We start from the raw sequence: 21,170 nt of genomic DNA, 5'->3' as shown, positions 1-21,170 counted from the left end.
TCTGGCTGGTCGTATTGATCGACGGATTCAGCAACGGGCCAAGGAGTCCAGACCGCCTCGTCGCGTAGTACCATTAGCTCCTCACTTTTCCAGACCATTCTTGCCTCCGGAGGGTCCCCCGGAACAGAAGGAGGAACCCATGCAACTCGGTAGAAGCCGACTAACACAGGAGGAGAAACAACGTCGACGGAGGTTGGGCCTTTGCCTCTATTGCGGTAACAAGGGACATCTTCTCGCTCAATGTCCCGAGAGGCCGGGAAACTTCCGATCCTAGGGATCTCTGAGGAGCAGAACCTAGGAGGCCATCCAGCTCCTCAACTAATAGTTCCAGTTACACTGCAAGGAAAGCACGGAACATTTACTACCCAAGCATTGATTGACTCCGGAGCCGGGGGGAATTTTATACTGGCTGACCTGGTCCATCAGCTTCAAATTCCTACCCAATTCTGCAAAACGCCACTATTCATCTCCTCCATTCAGGGTGAGAATCTACCCGGCCGGGTCACCTGTAGTACCACGCCCATATCCCTTGTTACTGGGATTCTTCACCAAGAGGAGATTTCGTTTTTTATTTTGGAGAAAACGGTCCACCCAGTGGTACTGGGTTTACCTTGGTTACAAAAACATTCGCCAAACATTGACTGGAGGGCCCTGCAGATTGCGGCCTGGGGGCCCGAGTGTCAAGAAACTTGTATTCATTGGTCTCATCAACCGGCGATACCACTAACCACTACCAAGCTCGACTTACCACCTCAATATTCCGATTTTGCGGACGTCTTCTCTAAAGAGAAAGCCGAGATCCTGCCCTGTCATCGAAGATTCGACTGTGCCATCAATTTACTACCCAACGCCATTCCACCCAGAGGCCGGATCTATCCGTTATCTGGACCAGAATCACAGGCCATGGCTGAATATATCGAGGAGAATCTGGCACGAGGATTTATTCGTCCCTCTACCTCTCCAGCAGGGGCTGGGTTTTTCTTTGTACCCAAGAAAGATGGGTCCTTGAGACCCTGCATTGACTACAGAGGACTAAACGCTATTACTCGCAAAGACCGTTACCCGTTACCCCTAATACCGGAACTACTCGACCAACTACATGACGCCAAAATCTTTTCTAAATTGGATCTACGAGGTGCATACAATCTGGTACGCATTAAACCCGGAGATGAGTGGAAAACCGCCTTTAATACTCGCAATGGCCACTACGAATACTTGGTAATGCCTTTTGGCCTGTGTAATGCACCTGCAGTGTTCCAAAACTTGATGAATGAGGTATTTCGGGACATGTTATATAAACAGGTGATTGTTTACCTAGACGATATTCTCATTTATTCTGAGAATCTGGAAACTCACCGTAAAGACGTTCGTCAAGTCCTCCAACGTCTGAGAGAGAATAACCTGTTTGTGAAATTAGAGAAATGCCTCTTTGAAAGACTATCGCTACCTTTTTTGGGATTCATTGTTTCCACTACCGGCTTCCAGATGGATCCTACGAAAGTAGCCAGTATTCAAGATTGGCCTCAGTCCAAGGGACTCCGTGCTATACAGCGATTCCTTGGCTTTGCCAATTTTTATCGGAATTTTATTCCCCATTTCTCCCATATCATGGCACCTATCACCGCCCTTACCAAAAAGGGAGCTGACACCAAGATATGGTCCCCAGAGGCCCTACAAGCATTCAGAGAGGTCAAAGCAGCCTTCTTACAGGAACCTTGCCTCCATCATCCCGATCCTAACCGCCCGTTTATAGTAGAAGTAGACGCCTCTGAAATCGCTGTGGGGGCTGTCCTCAGTCAACATTCGGCTCGAGGAGTACTGTTTCCCTGTTCGTACTTCTCTCGTAAATTTTCACCCACGGAGAAAAACTACGGGATTGGTGACAAAGAGTTACTAGCCATAAAAATGGCATTCGAAGAATGGAGGCAATGGTTGGAGGGGGCACAACACACCATCACGGTCTACACGGACCATAAAAATTTAGAATATCTTTATCAGGCACAACGCCTTAATCCCCGGCAGGCTCGTTGGTCCTTGTTTTTCTCTCGCTTCGATTCCTGCTTCGATATAGACCTGCTTCAAAGAATGGCCGGGCTGATGCTCTCTCGCGGTCCTTTGAGGTTGAGGATGTCCCAGAGACTCTTTGTCATATTATTGATCCTGCCAAGTTGATACTAGCTGTCTCCGAAACTTGTCCCTCTGGCAAGACGGTCGTGCCTCTCCGACTGCGTCCTAAAGTGCTGGCATGGGCGCATGATTCCCTATCTGCTGGACACCCGGGCCGAACTGGTACTTGGAATATCCTTGCCCGGTATTACTGGTGGCCGCAAATGAAGAGAGACGTACTGGCCTATGTTGCTTCCTGCCCAAAATGTGCGCAACAGAAGCCCTTACCGGGTCGCCCCTGGGGGCTCCTTCAAACCCCTTCCTCCCCCGCGGGAACCTTGGACCCATATTTCTACGGACTTTGTGTTGGACCTTCCTCTGTCCCACGGGAATCAGGTGGTCTGGGTGGTGGTCGATCGGTTCTCCAAAATGGCCCATTTCGTGCCCCTGGCCAAACTACCCTCGGCCCCCGAACTAGCTGATCTCTTCTCTTCTCACATTTTCCGTCTGCATGGCCTTCCCCTTCACATTTCTTCTGACAGGGGTCCCCAATTTACGGCGAAATATTGGAAGGGGCTCTGCAAGAAGTTTGGAGTCCACTTGGACTTCACGACGGCCTTTCACCCGCAGGGCAATGGGCAGGTTGAACGGGTGAACAGAGGTCTGAAGTTGTTCCTCCGCCTTTTTGTTAATCACCGCCAGGATGATTGGGCTCTCCTCCTCCCGTGGGCTGAATTTGCTCATAATTCCCACGTCCATTCTGCCACCGGTCACTCCCCTTTCCAGATTGTTTTTGGGAAGCAGCCTCGCCCCCCACTGCCCCTCCCACTGGCCGTGGCCTCCCCGGCTGCTCAGTTATCGGCTCAACAGCTTCATGCCCTGTGGGTTGCGACCAATGCCCGCCTTCATCGTGCGGCTGCCACTGCCAAACGCTTCGCGGATCGGCATCGTAGACCGGCTCCTCAGTTCTTTCCGGGGATCGGGTGTGGTTGTCTACCCGTCATTTGCGTCTCCGGGTTCCCTCCATGCGCCTGGCCCCGCGGTTCATTGGGCCCTTCTTCGTTTCTAGCCGTCTGGGGCCTGTCACCTATCGCCTACGTCTCCCGTCCACTCTCCGGATCCACAATTCCTTCCACGTCTCCCTTCTCAAGCCTCTCGTCTCCTCTTCTTTTCATGTCCCTCCGGTCTCCTCCTCTCCGGTGGCTTCCGAGGAGGACACCATTTACAGGGTTCGGGAGGTTCTGGACATCCGTCGTCATCGCCGACGGTGGGAGTACTTGATCGCGTGGGAGGGATTCGGCCCGGAAGAGAACTCCTGGGAACCGATGGTCAATATTCTTGATAAGTCTCTTCTTCACCACTTCCATTTGCAGCATCCTGATAAACCTGGTCCCTCCAGGAGGGGGCGTAAGGAGGGGGGTACTGTTATGAGACCCGATCGCGACCGCGCACGATCGGGTCTCCCTACCTCTGTTTCGCCGGCAGGTCAGCGCGCCATCTCCCGGGGTCCCCGCAGCACGGCTCGCGGCAAGAAGACGTCAGACCGTCACGGGACAGCATCAGGGACTACGCGGCTGGCTCCGCCTCTTAAAGGGGCCGGTTCGCGAAGACGAGGCCGGCCCCGGAAATTGACGTCAGCAGGGGAGGGAGATTTAAACGCTGTGCTGGGCTGACTCAGACGCCTTTCAACAGGTCCCGTACGTGCTGTTCCCTCCTGTGGTGTGACCTAGCCTTGCCTGACCTTGCTTTTGCCTGCCGCCTGCCTCAGACCCGGATTGGACCTTGCCTTGCTTTTGCCTGCCGCCTGCCTCAGACCCGGATTGGACCTTGCCTTGTTTTGCCTGCCGCCTGCCTCAGACCCGGATTGGACCTTGCCTTGCTTTTGCCTGCCGCCTGCCTCAGACCCGGATTGGACCTTGCCTTGCTTTTGCCTGCCGCCTGCCTCAGACCCGGATTGGACCTTGCCTTGCTTTTGCCTGCCGCCTGCCTCAGACCCGGATTGGACCTTGCCTTGCTTTTGCCTGCCGCCTGCCTCAGACCCGGATTGGACCTTGCCTTGCTTTTGCCTGCCGCCTGCCTCAGACCCGGATTGGACCTTGCCTTGCTTTTGCCTGCCGCCTGCCTCAGACCCGGATTGGACCTTGCCTTGCTTTTGCCTGCCGCCTGCCTCAGACCCGGATTGGACCTTGCCTTGCTTTTGCCTGCCGCCTGCCTCAGACCCGGATTGGACTTTACCTTGGTTCTGCCTGCGGCCTGCATAGACTCTGATTGGACTCGGGCTTCGCTTTCCTGGTTCCTTCCAGGATCCCGCAGCTGGATTCTCTCGCCGGTACACTTCGGCTATCTTCTGGAGCACTGAGGGGTCGTCTCGCTGGTCCACCTTCCGGAGGAATAGAACATCCCGATACCTCAGGTGGGTGTTCTCTCTCCGGGTCAAGGGTCCACATTATAACATAAGCAAGTGAGCTGCAAGGAATGTGGGGTAGAGAACAAGCATTATGGGCCGTCCTAAAAAAAGATGGTGCATCCATTTTTACTGGATTGATTTAAAAGACCTCTGATGCAAACAGAAGAACTAGACAGAGATCTGGTTGAAGATATCCAAAAGCTGGGAAATAAGGGAGAAGTGTTGATTGTTGGAGATTTTAATCTGCCGGATGTAGACTGGAGAATCCCTTCTGTGGAATCCAGCAGAAGTAGAGAGATAGTGGATGCCCTGCAATGGACTCTGTTCAAACAAATGGTAATGGAGCCTATGAGGGAGGGAGCTATACTCAACTTAGTGCTCACCAACGGGGATAATGTCTCTAATGTCTGGGTGGGTGCCCACCTCAGCACTAGTCATCATCAGATGGTTTGATATCGTAAATAGGATACGGAGAAGTCTCATGAAGACCCGCATTTTGAACTTCAGAAATATGGACTTTGTTGAAATGTGGAAGTACCTGGAGGTAGAACTAGAAGACTGGGAGAAAACGAGAGGTGGAACAACAGTGGGCCAAACTAAAAGGAGCACTTACAAAGGCAACACATCTATATGTTAGAAAAGTAAACAAAAGTAAGAGAAACAAGAAACCTATCTGGTTCTCAAAGGAAGTGGCTGATAAAATAAAAGCAAAAAGAACAGCATTCAAGAAATATAAAGGATCCCAAAAAGAGGAATACAAGGAAGAATATCTGGTGAAACTGAGGGAGACAAAGTAAGTAATCAAGAAAGCAAAAAGTCAGGTGGAAGAAAGGATTGCCAAAGAGGTAAAGAGAGGTGACAAAACATTTTTCAGATACATCAGAGAAAGGAGAAAGGTCCGAAGTGGTATAGTGAAATTGAAAGGAGAAAAAGATCAATGTGTGAAGAGAAACGAAGAAAAAGCAGAAAGTTCGGTGTTCACTAAAGAAGACCCTGGAAAAGGACCGTCACTAGTGAACAAGACATTGGAGGGGGGTGGAGTAGATGAAATTCCTTTACAGAGGAGAATGTATGGGAGGAGTGAGGAAAACTGAAAGTAAACAAAGCCATGGGGCCTGATGAGGTTCACCCCAGAATACTGAGGGAACACTGAGATGTGCTGGCGGGTCTGCTACATGACCTGTTCAATAGATCCCTAGAAACGGGAGTGGTGCCGAGTGATTGGAAAGAGTGGTGGTGGTCCCGCTTCACAAGAGTGGGAGCAGAGAGGAGGCTGGAAACTACAAGCCAGTTAGGCTCACCTCGGTGGTGGGAAAAGTAATGGAGACTCTGCTGAAGGAAAGGATAACGAACTAGCTACAGTCAGGAGGATTGCTGGACCCAAGACAGCATGGATTCACCAGGAGAAGGTCCTATCAGACAATCTGTTTGATTTTTTTGATTGGGTGACTAAAGAATTGGATTGCGAAAGAGCGCTTGATGTGATCTACTTTGATTTCAGCAAAGCTTTTGATATGGTCCCGCATAGGAGGCTTGTGAATAAAATGAGAAGCTTGCGAGTGAGCGCCAAAGTGTGGCGTGGATTACAAACTGGTTGATGGATAGAAGAGAGAATGGTGTTAAGCGGAGTGCCACAAGGATCTGTGTTGGGACCAGTCCTGTTCAACATCTTTTAAGCAACATTGCAGAAGGTATAGAAGGTAAAGTTTGTCTTTTTGCGGATGATACTAAGATCTGCAACAGAGTGGATATACCAGAAGGAGTAGAGAGAATGAGATGTGATTTAAGAAAGCTTGAATGTTGGTTGAAGACATAGCAGCTGAGATTCAATGCCAAGAAGTGCAGAGTCATGCATCTGGGGTGTGGTAATCCAAAAGAGCTGTATGTGATGGGGGGTGAAGGGCTGTTGAGCATGGAGCAAGAGAGGGATAGTGTCTAGCAATCTGAAGATGGTGAAGCAATGTGACAAGGCGATAGCTAAAGCCAAAAGAATGCTGGGCTGCATAGAGAGAGGAAAAACCAGTAGGAAAAAGAAGGTGATAATTAACCTTGAACAGGTCCTTGGGGAGGCCTCATCTGGAGTATTGGGTTCAGTTCTGGAGGCTGTATCTCAAAAATGACAGAAACAGGATGCAGGTGGTCCAGAGAAGGGCGACAAAATGGTGGAGGGTCTCCATCAAATGACTTATGAGGAGAGGTTGAAGGACCTAAATATGTATACCCTGGAAGAGAGGAGGAGCAGGGGAGATATGACACAGACCTTCAGATACCTGAAAGGTTTTAATGATGTACAATAGACAAACCTTTTCCATTGGAAAGAAAGCAGTAGAACTAGGGGTCACGTAATGAAACTCCAGGGTGGACGACTCAGAATCAATGTCAGGAAATATTTCTTCACGGAGAGTGTGGTGAATTCCTGGAATGCCCTTCCGGAGGAGGTGGTGAAGACAAAAAATGGTGAAAGATTTCAAAGGGACATGGGATAAACACTGTGGATCTCTAAAGGCTAGAGGATGGGAAAGAAGAAAAGTGTGCATAGGGGAAACATGCTGATGTGGCGGTTACTACCCTTAACCAATAAACCTTCATACTGTTGAGGGAACTCATTATTGCTTTCTGCTTTAACGGCAGAGGGAAAAGAGGAAACGGGGAATTCGTCTCGGACAGCAACCAACAAGGACATGGATTTTACAGTCTGGGAAAACAAATAAGCATGGGGGTAACTTGCTGACGCAGCTGTTACTACCCTTAACCAATAAGCCTGAGACTTCTGATGCAACTCCAACATTACTTTCTGCTTCAATGGCAAGAAATAATGAGGAATTGGATTCAAACAGACAGCAACCAACAAGAGCCCTGACTTTACCAGTTTGGGAAACTAAGTATGGGGGTTTAACCACCCTCGTCTTTCACCCGCTTCACAGTGACTGGGGTTTCATTTTTAAAGATGTCTCTTATAGAAAGTCTCTTTTGCAAGTGAGATGGCTAACAGGATTACCCTCTTTTCTTTTGGGGCACCTTACCAGGGCTAATGGAAAAATTCCACCCGAACAACCCGGAGGTAGAGGGGAAAAGCAGGGTTAATGAAATGGAAAAAAGAAAAGGAATTACCTTATTTTTATAGATACTTTACTATTTAAAACACAACTTTTGCTTTCATTCAGACCATTTTAAAACAAATTATTGAAACCTATTGTTATTTCTAACTCTATTACAGATTCAGAGCTTATATTCAATTGTCAACAATCTCGCAAAATCCTATCAGATAAGTATCTTTACAATATTATTCCTGTACTTAAATTTCTTTAAAAAAAAAAAAAAAAAAAAAGCGCAAAGCTGTACTATATTAACTCTATAATAATGTTTTCTCTAAGAATTGAGTCTCTGTGGGGTTTTTTTCTTATCTATTTCAGATGCTTTAAAAAAAAACAAAAAACCTCAAGGCCTAGCATTCCGGAACTGCAGGTAAGTGCTAGTTAAGTAAATTCCTTGTTATCTGTTTTTTCTTTTCTGTTGTATATTTCTGTTTATTTTTTTATTCTTTTCTTCTTTCAGTCTTTGTTATTGTTATTGTCTTTGTAAATTATGTCGGGATGTGCACACACTTATCTAAGTGTTGCTCCATGTTCTTCTATTTTTCTTCTTCTTTTCTTCTGTCTTTTGTCTTCTCCCTACTACCTTTCTTTAAATAACACAGCAAAGAAAAACTCTCTCCCTCCACTGACCATCTTCTGCCAACTAATGTATGATGTGTACCCTAGGTGTTTGTCTCCGTCAGCTTATTGTTTAACTGAGACTAACTACTTTGCAAATAAAAGGATAATCAATAGTGCCCTCTCTATAGGAAAAGAACAGGAAATGTCTTTGCCAATCTTTCCTCATGCACTCTTTATAAATATTATATATTTAAATCTGAGTACTCTCTATTGCATCTATTCCAGCAAGGCAGAAGTGTTCTCTCTTTCTTATTTGCTTCAGCAACTTCTCACCAACAGGGTTTTGCTGATACAGGGATATCACCCTCTCTGAATGCTGAGAGTACAGCGACAGAGTATACAGAGTTTGACTCTTTATTCTTGGCATTTTTTTTTTTTTTTTTTGCTATGTATAATTTAATTTTTTTTTTTATAAAGTTGCTCACCTTATCTTCTCAGACACTCTTTACTTTATTAAAGCTGTCTATAAATTCCACGTGACAGCTTGCATATTATTTTTAACTCAACTCAAGCTTTCGCCTTACCTTGCTTGGCTTCAGTATTTAAACTAACACATTAATATTTATTCCTAAAATGTGTATTCTACCGTTCTTTTCCTTTTCTGTTGTATTTTTTTTTTACTTTATGGAGGCATCTATGACAGAGCACTGAGACAGTGCTTCTGTCCTGTTCAACTATAGCATCTGGACTCCCTGAATTCTAATCTGCTCTTCTCTTTTCTATGTTCCCTGAATCAATACTCGGTGATGTCACTCAGCGATATTTTTTTTATTAAACTGAATGATATTCACTAAGGGGCGGATTTTCAGAGCCCTGCTCGCCTAAATCCACCTAAATCCGGGCGGATTTAGGCGAGCAGGGCCCTGTGCGCCGATGCGCCTATGTTCAATAGGCCTACCGGCACGCGCAGACCCCGGGACTCGCGTAAGTCCCGGGGTTTGGCAAGGGGGGCGTGTCGGGGGCGGGCCCGGTCGGCGCGGCGTTTTGGGAGCGTGTCGGCAGCGTTTTGGGGGCGGGCCCGGGGGCGTGGTTACGGCCCGGGGCGGCCCGAGGGCGTGGCCGCGCCCTCCATACCCGCCCCCAGGTCGCGTCCCAGCGCGCTAGCAGCCCGCTGGCGCGCGGGGATTTACGTCTCCCTCCGGGAGGCGTAAATCCCCCGACAAAGGTAAGGAGGGGGTTTAGACAGGGCCGGGCGGGTGGGTTAGGGAGGGGAAGGGAGGGGAAGGTGAGGGGAGGGCAAAAGAAAGTTCCCTCCGAGGCCGCTCCGATTTCGGAGCGGCCTCGGAGGGAACGGGGGTAGGCTGCGCGGCTTGGCGCACGCCGGCTATACAGAATTGATAGCCTTGCGCGCGCCGATCCAGGATTTTAGCGGATACGGGCGTATCTACTAAAATCCCGCGTACTTTTGCTTGCGCCTGATGCGCCAGCAAAAGTACGCCAATTCGCGCGGTTTGAAAATCTACCCCTAAGTAGGTGTTAGTCTCCATTTTTATTCCCTTATGTTTATTACAAAAATTATTAAGAATTTTCTCATCTGTTATTCTTTCTTTAATACTAGTTAATTTTTTAAATCACCTTTGTGCTTCGACTAATTCTATTGGTGTTATGCTGACCAAGGGGGTTATTTTGTAAGCCTATCGCACGCGAAAAGGGACATTTCGCGTGCGATAGGTTGCCGGGGGCGGAGTCGGGGCCGGAAGGGGAGGAGTCGGGGCGGCGAGGAGGTGGACGAGGCAGTAACTTTGCTGGCGGCAATAAGGTAAGACCCGTTATTGCCGCCAGTAGCGCTATTGGGTGCGAAAGCCGGCAGCGATAACACCGCGGTGGTGCGATCGCTGCCGGCTTTCACAGGCCCGCCCCCCGTTACCGCGGGATTCACTAAGCTGTGCGACATAGGAAAATCCAGGCCCAGCTCACTAGTTACTAGGAAGTTAAACGCACGTTTTCCCTCGATATGGCTGTAGAATTCTTCTGGTCACTGTAGAAGCCCTAGCTTATTTTGGGATGTTCAGATCAGCTCACTAGTTTTAGGGGTGTCCAGATGACACCACTGATTTTAATTTATTAATTTTATTTTAGTTATAAACATCCAACAAGCCATTTTTATTTTTTAAAGTCACTCTACAACTAATAATAAATATTTATTATTTTCATTTAAAATTTTCAAATTCCGTTTTCTAAATTTTATCTGGAACGGGGCCCTCAAGAATCTCTTCTGTCACACAAAATTAAACTTTTCCGAAGTTTTGGGAAATTTTAGGCAATTTCATCTCTTAATAAGTAACCTCCTAGAATGGGTCCAGCAGTCCCCTCAAAACTCACCCCGGAGGTCAGTAAGCGGGGTCCTTCAGGTGGTCAGAGTCTCCTCTCTTGACCATCCCTGCCATTTTAGCCAAATTGTTCCTAAGTTTTATTATTTTTACTAAATTAGATGCCCCCCATCAGAGCAACGAGAGCCCTGCTGACATCATTTCTGATGTTAGTGTAGCGGCCTGTCTCGTTTAAGTGCAATATTGGAGCCTCCACAAGGCCCCTGTTACGGCTATGGCTGCTATGCAGCCGCCTCACCACCAGAGGTCCCCCACGAACATGTTCTTCTGGCTGGCCCACTCCTTCCTTCCTGCCTACTCTATACCCCAGACTTTCCTTTATAACCCTGTCTAGCAGTTCCATCGGTGCTTCAGCATCGAGCTCGCCTGGGCTCCCTGCTCTAGCCTTCCTTGCTTTGTTGCATGTGGCCTCCGAGCCTTCTACCTTGCGTTGTCTTGCCTACTCTGTGTATGGCCTTCGGGCCTTCTACCCTGCGTTGCCTTTCCTTGCTTACTCTGTGTTTGGCCTTCGGGCCTTCTACCCTGCATTGCCTTGCCTTGCTTACTCTGTGTGTGGCCTACGGGCCTTCTGCCTGCTGTATGTGGCCTACGGGCCCTCTGCCCTGCCGTCTGTGTGTGGCTTTCGGGCCCTCAGCCCCGCCGTGTGTGTGTGTGGCCTTCGGGCCCTCAGTCCAGCTGTGTGTGTGTGGCCTTCGGGACCTCAGTCCTGCCGTGTGTGTGTAGCCTTCGGGACCTCAGTCCTGCCGTGTGTGTGTAGCCTTCGGGCCCTCAGTATTACTGTGTGCGTGTGGCCTACGGGCCTTCTGCTTTGCGGTGTGTGTGTGTGTGGCCTTCGGGGCCTTCTACCATTCCTCGCTGTGTATATGTGTGGCCTTAGGGTCTCTGCCTTGTCTGGCCTTGTGTTAGACCTTCGGGTCCCCTTCTTGCCTTGTTGCCTTTAGGCTTATGTGTTTCATGTCCAGTGTAGGGTTGTCCTGGGTTGTCTGTCTGTCTTGTCTCCTTAGGTTCCCTCAGTCTAATCACATATACCTCCAGTCAGTTTCACCCTTACCTGCATGCTTTCAGTATTCAGCCTTACCAGCACCCAGTTCCAGTTCCTGTTCACTCTTACTTGCAGTCACTCTCATACATACTATGAAGGTCGGTATAAAAAAGTGTTAAATAAATAAAATAAATACATACCTTCATGCTGATCCAGTACTAAAGCTCACCCATACTTCCATGCATCTAGTATCAGATATTGCCAGCCTGTGTTATCCTTCATCTGTCTATTCCACCTTCAGAATTACCATAGGGTTTTCTCATTCCTGCCTGCACCAGCCAGTGCTAGACACTACTGTCTCTCTCCACCCCGAGACACTCCTCATAGTGGTGTTCACAACATGAGACCTGTGTCCAGTCGTAACAGCCCCAACTCCAGTTTCCCATTTTTTTATTTTTTATTTTTTTAAAGAATCACGGCAGCAGTAAATAAAAAAAAAAAAAAAAAGTCGGGCACCTACCCGATCATGGCGGAGTTAGCGGCAGCAGCAGCAGCAGCATCGGACCGAGAAGAGGATCGGGAGGCCGGCCCAGGCAGTAGCGGCGCAGTTTGCGCAGGAGAAGGACGCCGCCGGCAGTGAGGGCGAATGTACCCACCTGATCGCTGCCAGCTGCCTAATCCTCCCGCATCTTTTCTTCATTTTTGCTCAGCAGCAGCGGCGACCTGGTGTGGCAGACAAACAAACAAACAAAAAATAATAATCAGCCCTCTCTGGCTGTGCCGCACCTGCTCTCTCCGCACCTCAGGAGAAACCTGCTTCACGCAGGGCTCCCAACCAGCCAGGGGGTGCATAAGCTCACCTTCAGCACCTCGGCTCTCACAGTCGCGACGGCTCTCTAATCAACCTCTCTAACCTGCTAGCGTAGCAGGTCTCTTCGTAGTGGCAAAGAGAAACATCAACTGCCCCAAAATAAACCCTGGACCCCAAAACAAATGACAACAGCGACCCAACAAGTTCAACCCTCCTTCCTCTCCCAAAAACTACAAAAACCTCTACTCCTGAAGCCCTGCTCCAGCCCCAGGTAAATAATAATTTTATTTATCTTCATACCTCTATTACAGGGGTAACTTGTACGGCACAGCAGTTGCCACCCCCCGGTGATACCATTATGAGGGAGACCTGTACAGTGCGGTTGGTGCTACCATAAGCTTGCTGGGCAGACTGGGTGGACCATTTGGTCCTTTTCTGCAGTCATTTCTATGTTTCTAAGTCTCAGTGAATTTAATTCTGCTTTTGGAAGGAAAGTTACAAAACTGCACATGCTGGCCTCACATTGTAGAATGGGAGTAATGTGTAACAAGCATTCAATAGCTGGTGTGTCAGTGCCCCCTGCTGTACATGACCTATCAATGCACGTGCTTGGACACCAGGGATCACCTCATGGCAGCTGGAAGCACCAAGACGACACTGGTCAGATAAAAATGTACAAAACCCGACTTCACTGATGCTTTTGTAATAAAAAATATCTAATATCTTTGAAGATGCATCTAGAAGCTGACACTGCAAGGAGTGGGAGTAACATGAAAAGAAGAAGTGCTATTAATGGATGTAGAATGGAGAGTGAAAGCTGGAATCCTTACAAGAAGTCATTCCCAGGCAGCTGGTAGCGGAGGTGACACTGGAGCTGGTGCTGGCCCACAGAGACAAGGTTCCTGAAGTTATGGTACAGGGGCGTTCCGAGGCCGTGTAAACCTTGGATCAGAGCCGAGCTATTCTGGAAGGGCTGAATTTGAGAAAACGCACGATTTATAGTAAGCTTTGTCAGGAGGAGGGTATCTAGAGATACTGCCGAAATAATGGAAGTTAAAAGGAGCACTGAAATGGCAAGAAGGCTTTGTGTCAGGCCATGTTAGCAAGAGGAAGGGAATGAAGAGACCATGATTGCTCAATGGAGAAAGGAGAAAGAGCAAAAGAAGGAGCATTTAGGAAACAGAGACAGACACAGAAAGAAGAAGACAGGCAAAATTAGCAGGAGAAACAAAGGGAGATAAAAGAGGCAATTAGTCAGGCAAAGACTGAAACAGTAATAGCAGGGACTAAAACTTTCTTTAGATATATGAGAGGAAAAAGGAAGTTCAAAAGAGGAGTAGTAAGAATTAAAGGATTTACTGAAGTGGAGGATCAGAAGTAAACAGATATCCTAAATACATCCTTTTTCTTGGCATACACATTAAAAAGCGGATGATAGACCAAAGGCATAAGACAAGGATATGAGGGACTGTGACATGAACACATTACTGTTTATTTACTGAGGAGGTAATAGTCAAGGTACTGGCACAACTGAAAGTAAACTAGGCAAGGAGAGCCGACGGGGTGCATCCCAGAGCCCTGACAGAGCTAACCGAAGGTGTCCCTCACAGCTCTGTTCAACCCGACAAGTTCGGAGAGCCTGCAGAAGAGCAAATGTAGCACAGCTCCACAGGGGAGAGAATGAGGAGGAAGCAGAAAACTACAGATCCCTTAGTTTAGCATCCGTGGTGGGCAAGGTAATGGAATCACGACTGAATATCTTGAAGCCAGCAGAGGATCCTAGGCAATAAATCTTTCCAAACAGTTCTTTGAAGTGACCCAAGTGGTGGATCAGGAGGGGTGCAGTAGATCAGTGGTTCGTGGACCCTTAAGGTTCCTCAGGACTACCACGGGGGAGTCCCCCAGAAGTGAACATGTTGAGAATGAACAGGCTCTTTTCTAATGCTGCTGCCTGATATTCTGCCATCTGCCCTATGCTCTCCTCTCGATCCTCCCCCTTCCCGCTTCTACTGTGGCAGCAAGAGCAGCACACGCGGAGCCAGTCTCCCTGGCACCGGAAGCGAACGAGCTATTAAGAGCTGCTCCTGCGCAGGAGGCAGGAAAGGGGAGGTTCCAGACTCTGATGCACTCAGGATCCGAGTTTACTGTTTTCATCCTCACTACCTCTTCTGGAAGGGCATTCCAGGCATCTACCACCCTCTCCATGAAGAAATATTTCCTGATGTTCTGAGTTGTCCACCCTAGAGTTTCATTTCATGATCCCTAGTTCTACTATTTGCTTTCCAACGGAAAAGTTTCAAAGTTCGTGCATCGTTTAAATCTTTCAGGTATCTGAAGGTCTGTATCATGACTCCCCTACACCTCTTCTCTTCTAGGGTAATATATTCAGATCCTTCAGCTATTCCTCATAAGTCTTCTGATACAGACCTCACACCATTTTGGTTGCCCTTCTCTGGACCGCCTCTGTCCTGACTCTGTCCTTTTTGAGATACGGGCTCCAGAATTGGAAGGATGCAAAATCATGCATGTAGAAACATAAAATATTATGGCAGATATGGACTGGAAGGCCCTTCTAGTCTGCCCAGTTTACTTTCTGGTGCAATACCATTGACCCCCCATTGATCTCTGGCTTTTCATGGCTACAGATCCTGGCACAACTGAAAACAGAAAAGGCTACAGGAGTGCAGAAATCCAAGGCCCCAATACTTTTTTGGAGGTGAAGAACTAGTAGACACCAAATAGGAAAGGGCCCTGGGGATCATCATCTCCGATGACCTCAAGATAGCCAGTGGGCAAAGCAGTTAGGGAAGCTAAGCATAAAGAGAAGTATCCCTGGTAGAAACAGGAAAGTAAAATAATTTCTCTATAGATCTCTGATGAGACCCCACCGCTGAAGACTGGGTGCAATTTAGGGTAGCACATCTTCAAAAGAACATTGTTGAGGGGAAGGCAGCTCAAAGGAGACACACCAGAATGGGGTATGGCCTGCACTGTAGCCCATACATACGGAGATCCATATTCTAAAGCATTTAGCTGGATAACTTCTAAATATTTGGGCACTTGTCCAGCCAAATTCTAGCCGGATAACTTTTTATCCGGCTAAACTTTGGCCAAATAAGTTAGGAGCGTTCCGGGGGTGTAACTAAGAGGAGCTGAATTAGCCAGATAAGTCTGGTCATCCTGTAGACCTGTCCTAATGTTAGCCAGATAGACTTATCCTACTAACTTTAGGATAGCCAGGTATATTCAGTGGCACGCCCACACCGCTGAATATACAAACTAAGTTAACTGGATTTATTCAGCTAACTAGCCAAGCCCCAAAGCAGCTGAGACTTCAGGAGCTAAAGATGCACTCTCTCGAAGAGAAAGAGGAGATATGATACACACATTTAAATTTCTAACAGGCTTCAGCAAAGTGCCAATAAAGAAAGCAATTCCCATGGAATGAAGATAAGAGGTCATCATACGAAGCTGAAGAGAGGGAAGCTTCAAAGAAATGTGAGAAAATACTTTTTCATTGAGAGGGGGCTGGACACCTGGAACGGACCTCTAGTGGAGGTTACAGGAGCCAAAATAGTAGCAGAATACAAACATGTATGGGACAGGCACAAAGAAACGTCAGTGGCAGGGAAGGGAGAGGACCAGAAGTTTAAGTAAGACCTGTGACAGCACAGATGGGCAGACTGGGTGGACCCACATCTTCTCTGGCCTCTGATTCTCGGGATGGCTCACGCTAGGCCCTTTTGCCCACACTGATGAGAGCCAGTGCATGTAGTGCATGAGATCCTAGCTCTTTCAGCACTTGGAGTGTCTGCTGCTGACTTGAAGTGGCAATGTCAGTCAGACCCATTGCTCTGCAGCAGAAAGCAGGGGAAGAAGAAGGAAATTAGAGGAAATGCATTCGTGTCCTAACATCATTTCATCCCAGGGTTAACGCTTACATTTTGCCATTCATCTGTAGAAAGTGGCCCCTGCTCCCAAGCAGACTGAAGCAATCTGCTGTGGGTTATGTGCAAGCTGCCAGATAGCCCCAGAGATTTTAAATCCATCTAACAGTGCTGAAGAAGCAAGTGCAGAGTCACACTTTATATGCTCCTCAGCAGATACTGTAGTTATTTAACACTATCCCTTGATGATTTATTATAATCCTTGCCTGACCCTTGTGTCTCAGGGTAGGTGACATCACCATAACTTCCCCTATAACTGTCAGTCTTGTAGTCAGTTCTGGAGACAGGACCAGCCTTGCTCAAGGAGACAAGAACCGGCAAATCTGCGACTATTGTACAGGGTGACCAATTCCTCCCTACACCTTAGCCAGAGATAGGAAGAGGAGCTCCCTGTATCAGTGAACCCATTCCAAGGCCCCTGAATCCTCCAGGCCCAGGAAACAGCAGGAGCTTGCACAAGGCAAGCCTGAGCCCAGAGAAGGTCAAAACAAAGAAATAAAATGCAAGAAGAACCCGCCCCCTCCCCCCCCCCCAAAAAAAAAATCTAATTCCTGGAGATACTGTGTAAGGCTTATACAAATAAAATGACTGAGCAAGGTACTCAGGGTTTTGCTGATGTGCTCCTTGTGAGACACCTGCAAAATCTTTAAATCCTACTGCAAGAGAATACAACGCAGACTGGGTAGTGAAGAGCCATGGGGGGGTCAAAGTGCACAGAGAGAAGGAAGTGGTAGGAATCCAGGGGCCAGACCCCACACATAGGGGAGAGTTGGGCTTCAGATAAACAGCTGCAGGCATAGTCAGACACACAAGGTCACAAGTTCATACACACTGTACTGGGATACAAACAGACACACACACAGAGACACACTATGCAGGCACAAGAACACACATATATCTGCTGTACAGGGACAGAAACACATGTACACATGACCCCATGCAGCTCTTGTGAAGCAAATTGACCTTATAAGAAATGCCAGTTTCAGAGGGAGCAGCCCTTACTGCTACACATTTCTTACACTCTGATTGATGACCTGAAGGTGGCATTACTCAGGATCAGCTCCCTGCCTCTGCCTCCCCTTATTAGCATGTTGGCCTTTCTTTGTGGGATCTCAACCCCCATGTCTCATGCAGGTCATAGTCTGCACCTGCCAGGTAAGTCCAAGAGGAGTCCTCTGTTATTACCCTGGAGCAGCTCTTACCCCAGTGCTGCCTTTAAAGCTTTTTAGGATGAATTTTGCTTTCTCTAAGATAGTCTGTTATGCTTGATTTCAGTTTGACGGGGTTGCTTAAGGAGAATGACAATCCCCCCCCCCCCTCCCCGCCGGCTCATCCCACCCAATTGCCTTTCCCCCTCAGCATCAGTGACCACCAGTGGAGCTAAAGTGCTCTGAGAATAAGGAGGAGAGATCTAGCTGTTATTAGGGCGCTAATGGCCCATATTTTACATACACTCTTTGCTTTTCTTGTAATCGTTCTTCTTTTCTCTTCCCAGTGTTTGTCTCCTCCACTCCCTGCCCGCCTCCCCCAGCCAGAGCTGCCGGTAACCCCATCCATTCCATGTAATAGCAGAGCTTCCGCCCCTGATCTTACTGGCCTGGTGATTGTGCTGGTAGAAACAGCACCTAGGGACAGGTATTTGTTTCTGAGGGGGAGAAGGGGAGATGGAGACCGAGACAGGGGGTGAGGGTGGGTGGGTGAGACAAACACACACACACACACACACACACATATGGAAAGATGGTCATTTATTTCTGAAAGAGACGGATAAAAACAAAGCTGTACATCTCAGATCTCTGCTGGCCTATATCTGCTTCTACCTGCTTAGGGGGCCGATGCAATACAGTGCGCTCAGCCGGCGCACTGTACAACCCGCAGTCGGACATGGGTTGAATAGGCGCTAATGAATCCCCTAATGCAATAAGGAGATTAGCGCCTATTCAACACGCGTCCCACGCAGAGTGAATCTAATAGCGCTCATCACATGCAAATGCATGTGATTGAGGCTATTATCATTCACTCCAGATGCAAAAAAAAAATGTGTGTCTAGGACGCACATCTAGCACTCAGTAATTAACGCCTGCCTGGATTCATGTTTAAGCTCACCGAATCCTCTTTCCCTAGGACAAGCCTCCCTGGCCCCGTGCAGACATGGGCTCCTATATATTACCTTCCTGTGGAGCCGACTGCCTCTCCCAACAGGAGAGAAGCAATCTGCAGCACCCCAGATACGACATGAAGTGCCCACAGAAGCTGCTGGAATTGTCTTGTCTTTCCCTTGGGTTGCTTTCTCGACACCTTCAGAAAGCTGAAGGCCAGCACTGTTCAGCCAGGCAGGCATTCTGATACACGCCTGCCAGGCGACCTTGTCAGAAGCACCTTTCTTTGTCCTCATGAGCATTCTGCGCGCTGTTGGCTTTGTTCAGCGTTCAGGGCCTGCGCTTCTTTCCATCTGATTTTATTTTTTTTCCTTTTCTCACTGGATTGTTCATGGGGTAATCTTGTGGGAGGGTTTTTTTTTTTGCCTTCCCATCATCATCCATTTGTCCCTTCTGGGCACCCAAACCCTTTCTCTGCAAATCTGCATCTTTTGGGCAGAAGCAGTGCCAGGGATGGTAGAGTCCCTGGTCTGAAAGGTACGGGAAAGGTCAGCACAGTTCCAGTGCTCCCTTCTCTCGCTGACATTAAGCATGCACAGAGTGTAAAGGCCGCAGAATACGCTGGCTCCGATCTGCGGAATGACTCCGAACCTCGAAGCCAGGATGGTAAACACTGACTTTAGCAGCTGAAAGCTGCCAAGGTTAACTCTCCTCAGGGTATACCTCTGTCCTCTGGCCTCTGCCCCAGTGGGACTGTAGGCTGGATGTGGAGCTGATAACTGTACAATACAAGGTCATGTTCTGTTTCCAGAAACTCCTGGCATTGTGTAGGGTCTTACTCACAGAGGGCTTGGGCCATAGGCACAGATGGGTGGAAACCCCTTCATGAAGGAGGTCTGTTGAGGAATGTAAATAAGCAAATTATCCACTAAAAGGCTGTTAGAGACCTTGGATGGACAATAGGCCTCATGATTTTGCCCAGCATGTGCTTTAAGCACTGCTCTGTCTCCAGTGTCCCAGGCACAAGCCCTTCCATTCAATAAATAGATAAGAAAGTTTCAGCGTGATGCTGCAAACTCCAGGTAGAGAGACTCTGTGTCCTCCTGGATCCATGGGGAGTCTTGAGACACAACAGCATAAATAACGCGCCTCCAGGGCCATCGCAAGGGGCTGGAAAGCAGGGTGAGCGACCTGGCCATCAAGCTGGCCGCAGGGAGGGGAGGTCTGTGAGTCTGCAGGCACACACCGCCCAGAAAGGAGAGGAGAGGAAGCCTTTGAGTGTCGTCTTGTCCAGCGACTGCCCTGCGCATATCAAAGGTTAAGGCCAGCAGCTCCATATTCCATTGTTCTGACACCAGAACGGGCTTGGGATTCTGACAGCAGCAACCTAGAGCTGATCCTGCTTTTCCTCAGGCTCGGCTGCGGTTCAGAGATGAATAATCCAGCCTGCTGCTTGGCTGTTCATTTCCCCCATAGCTCAGGGGAAGGAGAAGCAATAGGGAAGCAAGCGGCCCTGCGCCCTGATATCACTGTGAAAGTGGATGAATCCCCTTAGAGAGCCTGTGCTATGAAGAACAATAAGGAGGAAGAATTGCCCCTCAGAAGAGGAGATCGAGGAGGAGTGACCATGGAGTCCAGTTCCACAGGAAGAGACATGAGCGCTAAGCAGGAAGTGACAGGAGAGAAACATAAAAACAGCCCAAAGAAACAGATACAGATATCATAGAGAAGGGAGGCCCTCAGGTCACAGGAGGAAAGAGGTGTCATGGAGCTTCCTGGTGGGCTGTCCAATAATCCTACAGGCAGTCACACTGCATGATGTATCTTTCACAGTGCGGATAGGATTAATCAGGCAGACTGGATAGGTTGATTTGTCTTTTGGGTTTTTTTTCTGTCATCTACAATTGATCTCCCTAGTCCTTCCCACTACCCAAAATCTTGCCAGCAGGACAGGAGAGACATGGAGGATGGGGGAGGGAATAATAGACAGAAAGAAAAATAGCAAAGGAAACCCACTGACCTATCTGAGCACTTCATTAATAAATCCACTTTTTTTTACACAAGGCAAATTAATTTTCAAGCAAGGGGATACCAGATGACAAAGGTCTTGGCTGTTATTGACATTGTTAGAGTGGCTAATGACCACAATAGGTATTCAGAGGCTTGAGGCTGAACTGCAGTCTGAGCTTTTAAATCTTTTATGAGCTCTATGAACTGACCAATTGTTTTCATTTGCATGCAAAACACTTTTCTATGAGCTTTGTGGCAGCAACAGACTGTGAGTCTGCCACTGCGGTATTGGTCATTTGGGGTGGGGGGGGGGGGTGTTCAGATGTCGGTGCCTTCTAATTCAGGACAGCCAAATTCCTCCCTGGTTTGCCCCCTTTCATGCTGCCTTCTGGCCCCTGCCGTGGCCTCTCACACTGCTCTTTAAAGACTCTCACCACTGAGGCACCAGTGTGGCAGCTCTTTGCCTCTCTCACCTAAGAATGGTTCCGGGTGGGTATGCACCAGTGGCTTAGCCACAGGTGGGCCTGGGTGAGCCATGGCCCACCCACTCAGAGTTACCCAGCACCTGAGAAGAGAGGCCCGATACAGGGTCATCGCAAAACTCATCCCGTGTGGCCCAAGGCCTGACCTGACCTTCACAGGGCCGTCACGGAGCTCATCCTGTGTGGCCCAAGAACAGGCTTGACTGTTGCAGGACCATCACAGAGCTCATCCCGCGCGGCCCAACGCCTAAGAAGAGCCCTGATCATCACAGGGCCATTG

At 48.4% G+C, this 21,170-nt stretch overlaps 1 protein-coding gene across 1 annotated transcript in view; it reads right to left on the bottom strand.

The window, feature by feature from the left end:
• The window catches only part of GFRA2 (GDNF family receptor alpha 2), a 160,918-nt gene extending 158,053 nt beyond the window's left edge, over positions 1-2,865 (bottom strand). The window contains exons 1-2 of the mRNA XM_029603256.1: positions 2,605-2,865; positions 1,357-1,386 (exon numbers count right to left, since the gene is read on the bottom strand). Coding sequence (XP_029459116.1) covers positions 1,357-1,386; positions 2,605-2,865 — 291 coding nt within the window. The remainder of the gene's footprint in view (positions 1-1,356; positions 1,387-2,604) is intronic.
• Between the last annotated feature and the right edge of the window lie 18,305 nt (positions 2,866-21,170).

Source organism: Rhinatrema bivittatum, chromosome 5 (genome assembly GCF_901001135.1).
Source record: "Rhinatrema bivittatum chromosome 5, aRhiBiv1.1, whole genome shotgun sequence".
NCBI lineage: Eukaryota > Metazoa > Chordata > Amphibia > Gymnophiona > Rhinatrematidae > Rhinatrema > Rhinatrema bivittatum.
Note: the sequence above shows the minus strand (reverse complement) of the source record. Positions and strands in the feature narration are given on the sequence as shown.